The 18,020-nt window shown below is 40.7% G+C and overlaps 2 protein-coding genes across 2 annotated transcripts; one reads left to right on the top strand and one right to left on the bottom strand.

Annotated features, from left to right (window-relative positions):
• Window positions 1–2,769: 2,769 nt before the first annotated feature.
• LOC149323407 (taste receptor type 2 member 41-like) lies at window positions 2,770–3,717 on the top strand. The gene has a single exon (XM_089477132.1). The coding sequence runs from the start codon at window positions 2,770–2,772 to the stop codon at window positions 3,715–3,717; it is 948 nt and encodes a 315-aa protein (XP_089333258.1).
• Window positions 3,718–15,096: 11,379 nt separating this feature from the next.
• Window positions 15,097–16,035, bottom strand: LOC149323408 (taste receptor type 2 member 7-like). The gene has a single exon (XM_089477252.1). The coding sequence runs from the start codon at window positions 16,033–16,035 to the stop codon at window positions 15,097–15,099; it is 939 nt and encodes a 312-aa protein (XP_089333378.1).
• Between the last annotated feature and the right edge of the window lie 1,985 nt (window positions 16,036–18,020).

Here is an 18,020-nt window from a genome sequence, read left to right on the forward strand (position 1 = left end):
TATGGAGAATGCTTGGTGAAATGTTACAAATATAGGCAGGAAAAATAAAATGAACAAATAGAGAAGGGGTGACACCTGGCTTGAAAACAGTAGAACTTGGGTCAGTGTCAGGAGCTGCACAGGCAATGTGCCTGCCATAAAATGTTGGGAATTAGATTTGATGGGTGATGCAGGAGAAATGGTATTGATAAGTCATGGTGATCTTGGACACAGGTACTGAGAAAGGAAATAAGAATGAGCCAAGCCTGTTCTAGGCTGTTTCTATGAAAGAAGCTGGTTGTAACAAGAAAGAAACGGGGTTGGTATGGGAAACAGAAGAGAAATGTGTTTATTTAATTATAATCAATAAGAATTAACCCCATACGAATTTTAAAATTGTGTATAGTTTAATAAGCAATTTAAATGCTTGCTGGTCAGTTCTGACAATGAAGTTTATTAGACTGGATCTATAGATTCTTAATAAAGGATTTCTGGGTTTTAACTAATGAAGACTGGATTTTTGAACTAGGTATCCTGCTGCACTTGACAGTCAACACTGTGATGCAAAGTGCCCAAAAGAACCCAATGCAGTTCTGGGCTACATTAACAGATGTATACTGTCCAGACTGAGGGAAGTAGTAGTTTCACTCTATTATTCCAGGCACCACCGTTCCAGAAGGACATCGACAAGCTGGAACATTTCCAGAGAAGAGTGATGAAGACACTCAAAGTTCTGGAAATCAAGTCTTATGAAGAATGACTGAGGGAAGCTGGGCATGTTTAGCTTGGAGAGGAAAAAACCCTGAGCAGTGATATGACCACTGTCTTTAAATAACTTAAAAAACGGAGCAAGCTTGTTTTCTGCTACTCAAGAAACTAGAGCGCTAACAAATTACAAACAATGAGATTCCACATAAACTTTAAGAAGAACTTAGTGTGATAGGTTGCCTCAGACGGTGGTGGATTTTATCTCTGGATATCTTTAATAGAGCTTGTATGGGCGCTTTTAATGAGTGCTTTGGTTGTGTGTTTCCGCTTGGCAAGGGGTTGTATAAGATGACCCACACATCCCTCCCAACTCTAAGATTCTATGATTCTATGCCCTTGCAGATTCCCCCAATAATGCTGAAATTAAATGTATACTTTCATGAATTAAGCCCTTTGAAAGATGTCATATTGAGGATGGAGCAAGCTTGTTTCCTACAGCTCCAGATACTATAATACGTAAGAATGGGTTCAGGCTACAGGAAAAGAGATACCACCTAACCATTAGGGAAGAATCTTCTGACAGTAAGTGTTGTTTGAGTGTGGAATGTCAGTCTTCCTGAACGTCCTGATGGTTAAGAGCTGTTCAACAGTGGAACACTCTCCCTCAGAGAATGGTGGAGTCTCCTTCTTTGGAGCTTTCTCAACAGAGGCTGGAAGGCCATCTGTTGGGACTGTTTGGATTGTGTATTCCTACATGGCAGGGGATTGGACTAGATGGCCCTTTAACTCTATGAATCTATGGACTTTTTCACACAGGGGGAAATTGGAAGGTTAAAGTGGGGCCAATGCAGGGTCATCCAAGGCATTAGGGACAACTTCGCAGCTGCTTTTCACGTGACACTGCATGCAATCAGGACAGAATCCAGGAAGAATGTGAGGTGAATCATGAAATAAGGTAATTCACAAAACTACTGTATTTGCATGTCTATTTTGCTTGCAAATTCACTCTCTTCATGTGATGCCAGCCGTCTGAAAATGCAAGCCTCCAGATGCATTTGGTTCACAGATTTCCCAAGCTGCCTTCCTGTGCCAAAGAGGGAGAATGCTCTCTTCTTAAAGAGATACACACACACACTCCCCTCTTTATTCTCATCCAGCTGCTTTCCTCCTTTTTGCAGGCTCTAATCAGCTGCTGGGAGAAGGCAGAGAGAGGAAGTTTTGGCATTCCTCCTGGACAGGAGGGAGAAATGGAGGACATGGCCTGGAAAAGGAGGACATCAGGGAGTATCAGCCCTCTATGGATCCAGTCCCCTCCTCTCTCTCTCTCTCTCTCTCTCTCTCTCTCTCTCTCTCTCTCTCTGTTTTTCTCTCTCTCTTGTGTGTCTTTCTAGATTTATGGAGTTTGCAAAGGGAAGCCTCATTCGGCCTTCCTTCTGGGGCTTCTGGGGCAAAGAGGATCCCCCCCGGTTTCCCCCTCCCCTCCCCTCTCTGAGGCATGTGGGAGGGGGGCGCTTGTGGAAATGACAGTTTGGAGCATGCGCAAAAAAGGTTTTTCTAAGCGAGCAATGAGGGTTTGTCCTCATCCATTTGACAGCCAAATTCAAATCTTACCCTAAGTGATGTGCCTTTAAAACCTTATTGTGCTCTTGTGTGTGATAACCATTGGCAAATGGGCTTAACTTTCTGGGATCCCACCACTTTAACCATTTGGAGGATGGAAGCACAAAGGTCTGCATGTGAAACAGTCCTAAGATTCTATCATAAGAATACAAGGGGAGTGGTATGTGGATGGCGTGCATTAACTTCTTCCTTGCATTGTAGCTGAAGACAACACAATAACAGATACAGGACTCAACTCATGTTGTCTTTCTGGAGAAATGATTATTTCAAATCTGCCACATGATACCTAGTTGGATCATTAGGAACAGAATCTTCCTGGGATTTGCATTGCACTCTGTAGCATGATCTGATCATTATAAAAGCCCCAAACAGCAGTGTTTCACAGCAAACATCAGGCAAAAACCTGAAGAATTACAACTAGATACCTCCTCACAGACAATCTAGACATTACAGGCTAGAAAGATGTCTATACTGAATATCATTTATTGGATTATTTTTGGAATCGTGTGCCCTATTGGTATTTTGGCAAATGGATTTATCGTAGTCATGAATGGACACCAATGGCTGCAAAACAAGAAAATGGGCCCTTATGATATTCTCCTGGCTAGTTTGAGCACCTCCAGATTTCTAGCACAGTCAACTATTCTGGTGATCAACTTCTTGTACTGCTGCTTTCCAAAGACTAATTTGTATAATTCTTTAATGAAGTTAATACATTTTTCCTGGACGTTTCCCAACATGGTAAGCGACTGGTGTACCACATGGCTCAATGTTTTTTATTGTGTAAAGGTTACCAACTTTGCCAACCCTCTCTTCCTGTGGATAAAAGCAAGGATCAATGTGCTTATACCCAGGCTGCTTGGAATGTCAATATTAGTCTCCATGGTTTTCTATCTTTCTTCATTAGTTAGCTTTGGAGACAAAGAGTGTTACAATGTGGCAGGAACTCTGTCAGGCAATGCCAGTGAAAATGAAGTTTGCAAGAGCACTTTCATTTATTTTGTTCCTGTGGAATTCTCGTTTTCTTCCGCAAATTTCTTCCTGAGCACAACTGCATCCATCCTTCTGCTTACTTCTCTGCTCAGGCACACAAGAAACCTGAAGAAAAATGGTCTTGGTGTGAAGGACCTCAACACTCAGGTCCACATGAAAGTCATGACATCTTTGTTGTTCTGTCTCTTCTTCTACCTTTTCTATTTCATTGGTATGATCATTTATACCAAAAGCATTATTAATAAGGAAGAATTTGACAGACTGCCTATTACCATCTTGTTTTCTCTGTTTCCTTCTGCACACTCCATTACATTAATACTAACCAATCCTAAACTGAAAGAAATGTGTGCTCACATCTTAAACATCAGACACAGAACATGGCAAAAAGGACAACGGACACTCAACACTTATGTTTAAAAGACATTCTTTCCTCCTGTCATTTATGTAAGTGCATGTGTCTGCACATGTATTTGTATGTATATATGAACAGTAGAAAACCGGAACTGAATTAATATTAACTATGACTAGGGAACTTGGTTCATGCATAAATCATCATCCTTACTGATCTTGGAAATACTGAATTGATGCATGTATAAGCTGGACATTGCTCCTTCCATAAACCTGTAGTCCTGGAATTTCTGACTGGTCTTGAATCTGCTGCAAGGGACATTGTAGTCTAGATATTTGTTATTATTGTGTACCTTCAAAACCTTTCCAACTTATGGTGACCTTAAGGCAAGCGTATCATGTGATTTCTTGGCAATATTTGTTCTAATGCTACAGGATTTTTTGGGTGGGGGGAGTTGAGATGGACCCCGCCGAGGTACAGGATGTGTGTTGGGGTATGCAGACGAGCTGTGCCTAGCATACACACCCACAGAGCTGATGCACGTAGGCCTAGCAGACAGTCTCTGTGAAGAATCTGGCTCTGAGCGGCACAGGAAAAACCCTTCACACACAGGCTGCAGCTTTCAGCTTGAAGGAATGATTCTCTGGACAGCAAGACTTCACTCAACGAGAGCTTTAATCTTTGTTGCAGAATATTTACAAAGATTACACAGAGTATCAGACAGCCGTCTTGAATAGGTATACTGTCCAACAAAGTGCTTCGCCAACCACCAACCATAACAACCCAACACCAGAGATTCTGTACCTCTCCCTTATATAGGTGTTTTTCTTGGGGTCATGTGACAGCCATGCCATGCACTAATGAACCCTCGCATACCCAGTGCCTGTTGCATCAGACTACCCATGATATATACCCTGATCCGACCAAGCCCTTCACAGTGCAGGCAGATGCATCAGATGTGGCACTGGGGCACTGAGACCAAGAAAACAATCAGAGTCAATGTGCCTACTTGTCCAGAAAATTTTCCACGGATGAGCTTAACTGGGCAGTCTGGGAAAAGGGAGAGCACACCATCCGGTGAGCTCCTGAGATCTGATGACATTTATTAGAAGGGGCATCTGTCCTGTTTGAGATGTAGATGGATCACAAAGAATCACTACGTCAGGAAGAATTAAAGGCTACAGAAAGACAGTTCAGGACCAATCCTAATGAATATGGAACTCTGGAGGAAAGAAAATGTACAGTAGACCCTTGTTATCTGCTGGGGTTTGGTTCCAGGACTCCCCGTGGATAACAAAATCCGTGGATGCTCAAGTCCCATTAAATACAATGGCATAGTAAAATGGTGTCCCTTATATAAAATGGAAAAGGTTTGCTAATTGGAATTTATACTTTTTGGGAATATTCTCCATGGATAAAAAATCAGTGGGCTGACTGTATACAAAAACAGATCTCTTTACTGATGATGGAGAAGATAAATAAAAAGCTAAAGTACATATATCAGAGGCAATTTGAATTTGCCAATAAGCCAGGTAAATTCCTGTCTTTTAAACTGAGGAAAGAAAGAGAGAAAAAACTGTTTCAGAATTGAGAACATAAATTCGATCTTGCCATATCTTATTCAGCTTCCTGCCGGACCTTAATGTAATTAACTTTTCTAACCATTCTATAATGTAATATTTGGATGGAAAACCATGCAGGCCTGAAGATTTCCTTGCTTTGCTTTTTTTGGATGGCTTCAAGTACTTCCTCCATTGTTATTTCTTTATTCAATTTATCTCTTTGTTTTTCATCTATTTTGGGAGTTACCGTATCATCTAAATATTTGAAAATATCCTTCCTTTCAGGTTGGTTCTGCTTCAATAAATTTGAGTAATATTTGAATAGAATAAAACAAATTCCCTTCAAATATTACTCAAATGAAGGTTATGCAAGATGAGATCAGGAGAGGAGGTTTATCTTTGCCAGACTTAAAAGCTTTATTATTATTCATGTTGCTTTGACTGGCTGATTGATTGCTTTAGTTTAAGGGACAAAAATGTTACAATTTGGGGGTTCAGATGGCACACATATCTTTTTTTATGATAAGTTCAAAGTAAAATAAAGACTTAGAGAATTTTTTTTTTCATTTACGCAGTTATATATTTTTACAGTTTATCCCATCAACTTAAATTAATTAAGATAATCTGAATTTTCCAAACCTTTCTTAAATTACTATTCTTGTTTCCAACATAGAAAAGAGAAAAGTTACTTCCTTCTTATAACATTCGTCTTGTATGCTTATTCTTGTTGTACTACAGTTTCCCTATAAATGTAATTTATCAATTAATAACTTCAGTATAACAATTGCTCTGATAATTTACTTGTCCCCATTATTATTCTTACAAACATAGATTTACTTTTAAGTATAGATTTGTAACTGTATTCAAATATAAATTATTTCCGTCGTGTACCACAATATATCTTTACCATCTCCCATTCTTTTTCAGTTTCTTCTTCCCCTTTTCCATGGATAATATTTGTCAGTTGATCCATTTGAATCATATCATACAATTTTAAAAGCCATTCATCTAGAGTTGGAATCATGTTTAATTTCCAATATTGTGCCAGAAGTAACCTTCCAGCAGTTATCATGTAAAGGATTTTATACCAATGTAAGGTCTCTATTTGCTTTGGAAGCTTGTTTGTCATGTTTAATAGATAAGTCTCCGGAAGTTTTTCAAATTTCAATCCAGTAATCTCAATTATTGTCAGATGGATTTGGTACCAGAATTTTTTATCTTAGGACATTCCCACCAAACATGGAACCATGTACCTTTTGCTTTTAAGCATTTCCAACAAACATTGTTCTTTCCCTTGTGAATTTTTGCAATCTTAGCCGGGGGAAGGTGCCATCTGAACTCCATTTTCTTGTAGTTTTCATGAAGTCTCTGGCAACGTGTAAATTTCAGTGTTTTTTTCCCTGGCATTTTGCCAGCTTTCCAGGTCGATTGTTCTGCCAATATCTCTAGCCCACTGAATCATTGGCGGGATACAAACCGCCGCTACCGTTTGCTCCGCGCGGGAGCTGCAGCAGTCAAACCGCGCGGCTCCCGTGCGGAGCAAAAAAGAAGCTCCATTTCGGAGCTTCTTCTTGCGGCGCCTCTATGACGTCGCGAGGCGCCTGGCGCGGACTCGCGACGTCATAGGCGCCGCGACACGTCTGGACGCTATGCGTCCAGTACGTAAAGATGGCGGCGCCCATGTAGAAGGGGCGCTGCCATCTTGTACGTATAGGATACGTACTAGGGTTAGGGGGGTGCGGAAGCACCGCCCCTTCCTAACCCTAGTACGTATCCTATACGTACTATATGGCGGTTTGTATCCCGCCATTGAAGCCTTTACCACATCTTCTTCAGCCTTTCTTTGTAATAAGATTTTATATAATTTAGATGTTAATTTCCGCCTGCCCTTTAGCAATATATTATCCAATTCATTTTTTTCCATTTCAAGGCCTTCTGTTTCAACATCTAATTTAAATCTATTTACAAAAGAGATGAGTTATCTATGGAAAGATGGATATCTTATGAAGAATTGATGAAGGTAGATAAAGAATCTGATAAACTGAGGATAAAAACACAAGAAGAATTACAAATGGAAAGGTATACTTGTCATTGATTCCTTTATAGGCAATTAAGGGAAAGATACATTAAGGACATTAACGGTTTTTGCGGTACCGGGACAGTCTCGTCCCGGTTCCTGCCAAATCCCGGCTTTGGCGCCGGCTCCAGGGCCTGGCCCACTGATGTGGCCATTGCCCCGGCCATTGCCCCCAGCCACCCAGCCACCCACCTCCTCCTCCTCCTCCTCCTCTGCTTCTGTGCAGGCCATGGCCGCACTGGCCAAGGCAGTTGCCCGGTCTGCAGCTGGCGGCAGCTCGCACATGCATGGGGGGCTAATTAGGAGCAGCTCCTCCCCTTGAGGCTGGCTGGCCAATAGGAGAACAGTGGGGGTGGGGCTTTTTCCAGCCCCAGTCTGCTATTGGCCAGCCTCAGGGAGCTTCAGAGGAGGAGGAGGAGGAGGAGGAGCACTGAGAGTCTCTCGCTCTGGGCCAAGGGGAGGGGAAAAGGCCATTTCCTGGCGCCATTTGGCGCGGAGGAGGTGGTGGTGGTGGTGGTGGTGGTGGTGGTGGTGGAGGTGGGTGGCCATTTCCGCAATGTGTATTTTCCCCATGTGTGTTTCTTGTGTATTTTTGTGGTTTTAATGTCAACAAGTCTGCCTTGTTCTAACAATGATAGTGGTGGTGGTGGTGGTGATGATGATGATGATGATGATGATGATGATATTGATATCAGTCAGCTTCTGAGGCATGCGCCCACGGTTTCTGAAGCCAAGACAGTGTGACTTTCCAAAGTGCGTTTTCTGTGTATTTTTTGTAGTTTTAATGCCAACATATCTGCCTTGTTGTGACAATGATGGTGATGATGATGGTGGTAATATTGATCTCAGCAAGCCTCTGAGGCATGGCCAATGTAAGTTGCTCTGATTTTTACAAACTCATGCGCAGTGAAGAAAAGTACCTTGACCAAGTACACATTTCTGAGAAGTGCAGTTGGTGTAAGAAACCTGAAACCGAGGGCAAATCCACTTCTTGTTAAACCACCTTGACATGTTAAATATGCATAGCCATGTTAACCCATGTTAAGTGTTAAACCCAAAGGGTTTGGTTATACAATAAGCCTCTGAAATATGCAAGAGGCCATGTTAAATAAAGCCATGTTAAATGCCCAAATGTGCTGTTGTGTGTTTTGGAATTGGGGGGGGGGGGGGGGCTGGTTGGCCAGAAAGGAAAGTACATTTCTGTCATCTGTCTAGGAATAATGCCAAAATGTCCTCCATTTTCTGCATGCCTAAGAAACATGCATTTATATTAATGCTTTTTAAAAAAAATTTTTTTAAGTTGTGCGCGCATCCTCCATTCTCAAAATATGTCCTACATTTGGGGGGGGGGTAAATTTTGTCCTACATTTGTCCCACATTTTTTACATTTGTCCTGGTTTGGAGGTTGACAGTTATGCCAACCCTAATTCTGAAGATAATAATAAAATATCATACTTCTATAAGTTTCTTTTGAAACTGTAAATGCAGGACGAAGTGATTAAACCGAGTATGTTGAGATGGGCTCAGGATTTAAAACAAAATATATATTTGGAAGAGTGGGAGAAATAAAAAAAAGATTAAAATACACCTAATATATGATTTAAAGGAAAGTTTTGTTAACATGCAAAGTAGGTGGTATTTAACACTCTCCAAATTGTATAAAATATATAAAGGCATCTGCAACCAATGCTGGAAATGTGCCCAGGAACTGGGCACCTTCTTTCACGCATGGTGGACTTGTAGATTGGCTAGGATCTATTGGAAGGGAATTTACAATTTAATTTCTAAAATTTTGAATTGTAATTTATTAAGAATGGTGACCAATGAAGCTTTGGAAAACAAGCGTGGTAAACTTATATTTTATTTAACAAGGGTGGTGAGAATGCTATATGCATCCAAATGGAAATGTAAAGAAATTCCGAGTAACAAAGAAAGGTTGATGAAAGTAATAGATTATATGGAAATTAATAAAGTCACCTCCTTGTTTAGTAGGAAGTCATGGAAATATAGTATAAAAGACTAGTAACCACTTATAATTTTTTTTATAAAAAAGAATGGGGAGCAAAAACAAGTGCATTTCTATATCACTTACTGATGTACTAAGCGGTTTACAAAGTGTAAGCTAATTGCCTCTGACAATCTGGGTACTCATTTTAGTGAGCTGCGGAAGGATGCCAGGCTGAGTCGACCCTGAGCCCCTGGCTGATATTGAATTCACAACCTTGTGGTTTGTGTGTAAGTGTCTGCAGTATAGGCATTTAACCACTGCACCACCTGGGCTCTTGTGATAAAAAAAAAGTATTGTGGGTTTACATAAAATTGATATTAGGAAATATAGACTATAGAATAAAAGATTTAATTAGTTAATGTGTTAAATCTAACTTGATTATCCTTATACAACAATAGGAGCCCTGGTGGCGCAGTGGTTAAATGCCTGTACTGCAGCCATTCACTCAAAGCCACAAGGTTGCGAGTTCAAGACCAGCAAAAGGGCCCAAGCTCGACTCAGGCTTGCATCCTTCTGAGGTCGCTAAAATGAGTACCCAGACTGTTGGGGGCAAATTAGCTTACTTGCTAATTAGCTTACTTGCTGTTCACCGCTATGATCTTTGGAATAGCGGTATATAAATAAAACAAATTATTAATTATTATTAATATTCAAAGTGATTTGAAGCTATGGAATGACCTGCTGGAGGAGATCTATCATATTACTACTCTTGACGCCTTTAAGAAGGCATCCAAGACAGATCTCTTCCGGCAGGCCTTCCCTGACTGACCTCCCGTTGTATTGATATGGTTTGCCCTTGTCTGTCCCAAGATGCCTCATTTTAATTATGGTTGTTTTTAATTAATTTAATTTGTATTTATAATATTATGTTGCTGTTTAGTTTTATAACAGGGGAGTGAGGGGATTGTGACATTTTTATTTATGTATGCATTATATATGTTATTTTTGTATTTTACTGTTGTAACCTGCCTTGATCCTTTTGGGAGAGGTGGACTATAAATAAATTTATTATTACTATCATTATCATTATTATTGTTGGGTAATAAAATAAAGCAGGGGGAGAAATGTATTAATATTAATTATTATTAACTAACAATTAATTAATTAATTAATATTTAATTAAAACCTATCTTGTGGCCCGAAGAAGTTAACCTATTTTAATTTTGGCCCCTTCCTACTCCCAAGTTGTGCAGGCCTGGATTAATAGAATGATATAAAACAAATTAATTATTTTGGTCAGGAGTATTTTACCAAATTGTCATCCCCTTTTTAATAATTCATTCTCTCTAATTTTGACAGATGAAGACAAAAATTTGGCAGTGATAAGGTGGTGTACATTCATTTGCCTTCCAGGAGAAATGGAAAACATGATCAACAATGGAAGGATAGGTCAAGCTAAAAGTTATATTTACGTTCTGTGGTTTTGTTTTGTTTAATGTTGACTGGGTTGTGGTAGTGGGTGGTGTGGTTTCGTGGGGTATTGTATATTGCACTATGTGGTGTTCTGTATGTAATGCCATCTGTAATGGTGATGTTATGTCATGTGGATTGAACAAATGAATAAAATTTAATTTTCAAAATATGTGTGACATACTTGAATATTCTCTACTTCTGTCCATATAACCTAGTTACTTCAGTATATAGCCAGATTTTTAATTTTTGTCAACGTTCAGTTATTAATATTGTTTGCTTTTAAAAGTTAAAAGAATGTTAAATACTTAGGTATTACCATGATGAATATGAATTGTATGATGTTTCAAAAATAATTATGTTAAAACATGGAATGAAATTAAGAAGGAAATCTTAAAATCCTAGGTATTTCTTCATAGTAGAAGGGGGTTGGATGAGATCACCCTTGGGAATCTCTTCCAATGCTAGGATTCCTCCAGGCAGAATTCCTGCTCGGCAGAAGAGCATTGGCATTTGCCAACCCACCCCACCTCCTTCTCTTCTGTGAGGGTCACACTCTCTCAGCTGCAGGGGCAGCCCATGACGAAACTCCTCTTTATGGCAAGAAAACCCTGTGATAGCTTTGCCTTAGGATCACATCCTCTAGTGTCATCCTGATGTTGAACAGGGGTCAGACTACATGTCCTCTAGAATCCTGTGTATTCCTATGTATTCCTTCATAGCAGAAAGGGATTGGACCGGATGGTCCTTGAGGGCCTCCTCAATTCTACCATTTCTTGTTGGGGTTGCAACCAACGTTTATTTGTTGAGATTGGGTTGTGTGTGTGTGTGTGTGTGTGTGTGTGTGTGTGTGTTCATTCAAGTTTTTTCAAGCAGAGGAATGTTCTTTAAACCTCTTCCAAACTTCCTTTTGACATGCTAATTGAGTTTGAAATGCAAATTAAATTAGCACCAAGACACATAATTGACGTAAATGTTTGCCTTGTCTTTTATTGTCATTTGGGAAAGCTGTGAAAAAGACTTCTCTCGCTGACCGTATGAATAATTATATGTATGTATAACCACCCAATGGAAGATTGGCAGTTGTCGTCTTCTTCTTCTTCTTCTTCTTCTTCTTCTTCTTCTTCTTCTTCCTCTTCCTCTTCCTCTTCCTCTTCTATGCTTCTTTCTTTCTTTTTCTTTAATATTTGTAATACTGTATTTTTAAATTACTTTTAAATAAAGAAATGCTATGATGTCACTTTTCGCCATGTTGGTGTGATGCCCACAAGGGATCAGGAGATGAGAAATAGTCCTGCCCCCTTCACCATGGCTAAATCTTGTGTTACAGTATCTAAAACTCAATCAGTCAGTCAATCAATCAATCAATCATTAGTTGTAGAAACTGCTACGGAAACCCAAACAACTGTGATCTTCTCTCACTAAAGCCCCCAGCAACTTCGGCCTGACAGAACAGATAAGGAGGGGACCAGGGACGTAGCCAGGATTTTAGGAAGGGGGGGGGGGTCCAGACTAAGTGCCACCATTATAATGGGGCTTGGGTGCAGCGGCGCAGCAGCACACACCATTCATTTTTCTAATGGAAGGGGAGGTCCGGACCCCAAGATCCCCCCCCTGGCTACATCCCTGAGGGGACCACAATCAGTTGAAAACACAGATGTTTATTTTGACAGCCGGTAGCTCCAGAAGGAATTAGCATTCCCCAAAACCAGATTCTGGAGCCCCGAAATAAAGAAAATGGCATCTTTTATAGGGGTTCAAACAAAGAAACCCATCCAGTATATTTCATTGGCCATAGCAAAAGTTAAACATATAGAATTTTCTCACAATCAGAATACAGATTTATGAATATATTAAGGTACATTTTAGCCACATTCCATTCCCCCTATCTGTCTTCACCCCCCCTTCTAGTCCTTGACAGAGATGCCTCCCTGTCATGAGTTATGTCTCCCAGCCAGCACAAGGCACCAGAGAACTGAGGGGTCCTTCACTTAAGGTTAGTCTGTGCCTTTACTCCTCTGCTCTAATCGCTGTTTACATTCTTGGGGGCCTCAACTCCAAATGCTTCCACATGTGTTCCTTTTACTACTTTTTACTACATCTATATATGCATGCTAAATATTAATTTTTAAAGCCTTCCACTTCACTTTATTTATGGTCAATGGACCCAACATGCCACTCAAAAGCATAAAACAATATGAGGAATATAAAATTTGCTTAAAAGGTACAAATAGATTACATAAAATCAGATTAATATAAGCCTGCATGACATACAGCCTGAGGGGCACATGTGGCCCACCAAAGGATTTTGGGTGACCCACGAGGATGTGGAACAATTTCAAGGCTTCTCTACTGCTAAGCCTTCTCCTGAGGAGAAGGTCAGGCAGTGGAGGAGGGGGATGGTCATATTTTTGCCATGCAAGGCTCCTCTACCATCTGGCTTTCTCCTGAGGAGGAAGATGGGCAGCAGAGGAGAAGGAGGATGATGGACAAATGCTTGCCCTATAAGGCTCCTGTGCAGCTTGGCTTTCTCCTGAGGAGAAGGCCAGGTGAAGGATAGAGATGGGTGAACATTCACAATGCTCCTCCTCTGCTCGGCTTTCTCTTGAGAAAAGGGCCAGGTAGAGGAAGAGGATGAGGAGAGGATAGTATTAATATTAATTATTATTAACTAACAATTAATTAATTAATTAATATTTAATTAAAACCTATCTTGTGGCCCGAAGAAGTTAACCTATTTTAATTTTGGCCCCTTCCTACTCCCAAGTTGTGCAGGCCTGGATTAATAGAATGATAGAAAACAAATTAATTATTTTGGTCAGGAGTATTTTACCAAATTGTCATCCCCTTTTTAATAATTCATTCTCTCTAATTTTGACAGCTTAGGACAAAAATTTGGCAGTGATAAGGTGGTGTACATTCATTTGCCTTCCAGTAACAGACTGGAATGTACAACATTTCAGAATGGTGGCATATAGCTCAATAAAGGGGAGTTCAGGTGGTTTTGACTCTGGTTATAAAAGACACAAGATAACAAAATGTGTGGCAATGTTTCAGCTACTAGCCATCCACAAGGACAAGGTCTAGAAAAGGAATGTAGTCCTGCACATCTAGAATAAAGTAGATTTTAGAGAAATACATTGTATCTCACCTTGGTAAACAGGATGTGATACTTACAGGTGAAGCAGATGGGCAAAATGGAGCAATCTGTGGCCACTCTGGCTGCAATCGCTCCAGGACTGCAGTGACCAGATGGCCCACTCCTGAAGCAGGCCACCACCAGCAGTCTCAAGCTGCTACTTCAATTCCAGCTGGCTTTTGGCCACTTAGGTGCCCTCAGCATGGGTGCCATCCACTTTATTGGGCCCATCTGCTTTGGGCCTTTGGTACTGTTACATTTTTAAGGTATGAAGGCTGGCAGAAGGGTCCTATATAACAGGTATTTAGAGCGCTGGGAGAATATGATGGGACTGAGATAGAATCATAGAATCATAGAGTTGGAAGAGACCACAAGGGCCACCAAGTCCAAATCCCTGCCATGCAGGAAATCACAATCAAAGCATCCCCCACAGATGGCCATCCAGCCTCTGCTTAAAGACCTCCAAGGAAGGAGACTCCACAACACTCTGAGTTAGACCTGAGCTTGCAAAAAGCAATGTCCCAGAGTCAAGGCTCTGCAAAACCATCTATATTTGCCATCAGAATATAATACAGTAATATATTCAAGACTTTATTCTCAATAAGGGGGGAAATGGGAGGGAATAAAGTCACATGAAGTTTGCCAATAAATCCGTATGTGTTTTCTGCTTTTATTGGCTCTGACATTTGTTGTATTGATTTACAGATAGTGCTGTGATTTGCAGAATGAAGGACCACAGTAGATAACTAGAAAACCGTTTATCTAGATGGGAGCCAGTACTGGTTTGACTGTTGGATAAGGACTGGGCAAACTGGATTCAAATGGAAATCCACTGGCTGACCTTGGGCAAGTTAAAATTTCTCAGGAAGACAATGACAAACACCTTTGGAACAAATATTGCCAAGAAATCATATGATAGCCTTGCCTTAAGGTCACCATATGTTGGAAAGGAATTGAAGGTACACAATAACAACAAATATCTAGACTGCAATGTCCCTTGCAGCAGATTTAAGATCAGTCAGAAATTCCAGGACTACAGGTTGATGGAAGGAGCAGTGTCCACCTTATACATGCATCAATTCAGTATTTCCAAGATCAGTAAGGATGATGATTTATGCACGAACTAAGTTCCCTAGTCATAGTTACTATTAATTCAGTCCTTGTTATCTACTATTCATATATACATACAAATACATGTGCAGACAGATGCACTCACATAAATGGGAGGGGAAAAGATTGCCTTTTCCTCTCTTACACACAACTATTGAGTGTCTGCTGCCCTGTTCTGTGTCTGATGTTTAGGATGTGAGCAGACATTTCTTTCAGTTTAGGATTGGTTAATATTAATATAATGGAGTGTGCAGAAGGAAATAGAGACAATAAGATGTTAATAAGCAATCTGTCAAATTTTTCATTATTATTGCTTTTGGTATAAATTATCATACTAATGAAATAGAAAAGATAGAAAAAAAGATAGAAAAATAAAGATGTCATGACTTTCATGTGGACCTGAGTGTTGAGGTCCTTCACACCAAGACCGCTTTTCTTCAGGTTTCTTGTGTGCCTCTGCAGAGAAATAAGCAGAAGGATGGATGCAGTTGTGCTCAGACAGAATTTTGTGGAAGAAAAAGATAATTCCAGAGGAACAAAAACAACGAAAGTGTTGTTGCAAACCTGATTTTCACTGGCATTCCCTGGCAGAGTTCCTGTTACATTGTAACACTCATTGTGTCCGAAAAATCTGACTAATGAAAAAAGATAAAAGACCACAGAAACTAGTATTGGCATTCCAAGCAGCCTGGGTATGAGCACATTGATCCTTGCTTTTATCCACAGGAAGAGAGGGTTGGCAAAGTTGGTGATCTTCACACAATAAAAAACATTGAGCCATGTGGCACACCAGTGGCTTATCATGTTGGGAAACATCCAGGAAAAGTGTATAAACTTTATTAAAGAAATATACAAATTAGTCTTTGGAAAGCAGCAGTTCAAGAGGCTGTTCAACAGCATAGTTGACTGTGCTAAAAATCTGGAGGTGCTCAAACTAGCCAGGAGAATATCATAAGGGCCCATTTTCTTGTTTTGCAGCCATTGGTGTCCATTCACGACTACGATAAATCCATTTGCCAAAATACCAATAAGGGTCACAATTCCAAAAATAATCCAAGAAATGATGTTCAATATAGACATCTTTCTAGCCTGTAATGTCTAGATTGTCTGTGAGGAGGTATCTAGTTGTAATTCTTCAGGTTTTTGCCTGATGTTTGCTGTGGAACACTGCTGTTTGGGGCTTTTATAATGATCAGATCATGCTACAGAGTGCAATGCAAATCCCAGGAAGATTCTGTTCCTAATGACCCAACTAGGTATCATGTGGCAGATCTGCAATAATCATTTCTCCAGAAAGACAACATGAGTTGAGTTATAGTCCTGTATCTGTTATTGTGTTGTCTTCAGCTACAATGCAAGGAAGAAGTTAATGCACCCTGTCCACATACCACTCCCCTTGTATTCTTATGATGGAACCTTAGGACTTTTTCAAACGCAGATCTTTGTGCTTCCATCCTCCAAATGGTTAAAGTGGTGGGATCCCAGAAAGTTATGCCCATTTGCCAATGGTTATCACACACAAGAGCACAATAAGGGTTTAAAGGCACATCACTTAGGGTAAGATTTGAATTTGGCTGTCAAATGGATGAGGACGTACCCTCATTGCTCGCTTAGAAATACCTTTTCGGCGTATACACCCAACTGTCATTTCCATAAGTGCCCCCCTCCCATATGCCTCAGGGAGGGGAGGGGAGGGGAGGGGAAACCGGGGGGGATCCTCTTTGCCCCAGAAGCCCCAGAAGGAAGGCAGAATGAGGCTTCCCTTTGTAAACTCCATAAATCTTGAAACACACACACGAGAGAAAGAGAGAGAGAGAGAGAGGAGGGGGCTGGGTCCATAAGCCTGCCTGATTCCAAAGAGGGCTGATATTCTCTGATGTCCTCCTTTTCCAGGGCATGTCTTCCATTTCTCTCTCCTGTCCAGGAGGAATGCCAACACTTCCTCTCTCTGTCTTCTCCCAGCAGCTGATTAGAGTCTGCAAAGAGGAAGAAAGCAGCTAAGCAAGGGAAGTGTGTGTTCTCCCTTTAAAAAGAAAGCATTCTCCCTCTTTGACACAGCAAGGGACCCTGGGAAATCGAAGGCATCTGGAGGCTTGTATTTCCACGTGGCTGCTATTACATGAAGAGAGTGAATTAGCAAGCAGATGGATGTGCAAATACAGTAGTTTTGTGAATTAGCTTATTTCTTGGTTCATCTCACATTCTCCCTGGATTCTGTCCTGATTGCACGCAGCGTCATGTGGAAAGCATCTGCAAACTTGTCCCTAATGCCCTGGATGACCCTGCATTGGCTCCACTTTAACCTTACAATTTTCCCCAGTGTGAAAAAGTCCATAGATTCATAGAGTTAAAGGGCCATCCAGTCCAATCCCCTGCCATGTAGGAATACACAATCCAAACAGTCCCAACAGATGGCCTTCCAGCCTCTGTTGAGAAAACTCCAAAGAAGGAGACTCCATCACTCTCTGAGGGAGAGTGTTCCACTGTTGAACAGCTCTTAACCATCAGGAAGCTCAGGAAGACTTGACATTCCACAGTCAAACAACACTTACTTTCAGAAGGTTCTTCCTAATGGTTATGAACACATTGCTACGTATTCTGGTATCTGGAACTGCAGGAAACAAGCTTCCTCCATCCTCGATATGACATCTTTTCAAATGTTTAAACATGGATATCATGTCACTCATTAACCTTCTCTTCCCCAGGCTAAGCATACCCAGCTTCTTAAGCTACTCTTCCTAGGACATGGTTTGTAGACTTTTCACCATTTTGGTTATCCCCCCTGAACACACTCCAGTTGGTCACCATCCTTCTTGAATTGTGATGCCCAGAACTGGACACAGTATTCCAGGTGAGGTCTAACCAAAGAAGAATAGAGTGGTCCTATTACTTCACTCAGTCTAGATACTATACATCTATTGATATAGCTTATTGATCCCTTAACCGCAGTTTGGACATCTTCATTGCCTCAGTGCAAGACAGAAGAGAATTCCAATAGGAAAAAATACAATGGCACAAAGCACACGAAGACAGGTGAATGTGTCTTCCAACACACCAACTCTGCA

The sequence above is a fragment of the Sceloporus occidentalis genome, unplaced genomic scaffold (assembly GCF_023333645.1).
Source record: "Sceloporus occidentalis isolate IW3139 unplaced genomic scaffold, rSceOcc1.0.p SCAF_1, whole genome shotgun sequence".
Lineage (NCBI taxonomy): Eukaryota > Metazoa > Chordata > Lepidosauria > Squamata > Phrynosomatidae > Sceloporus > Sceloporus occidentalis.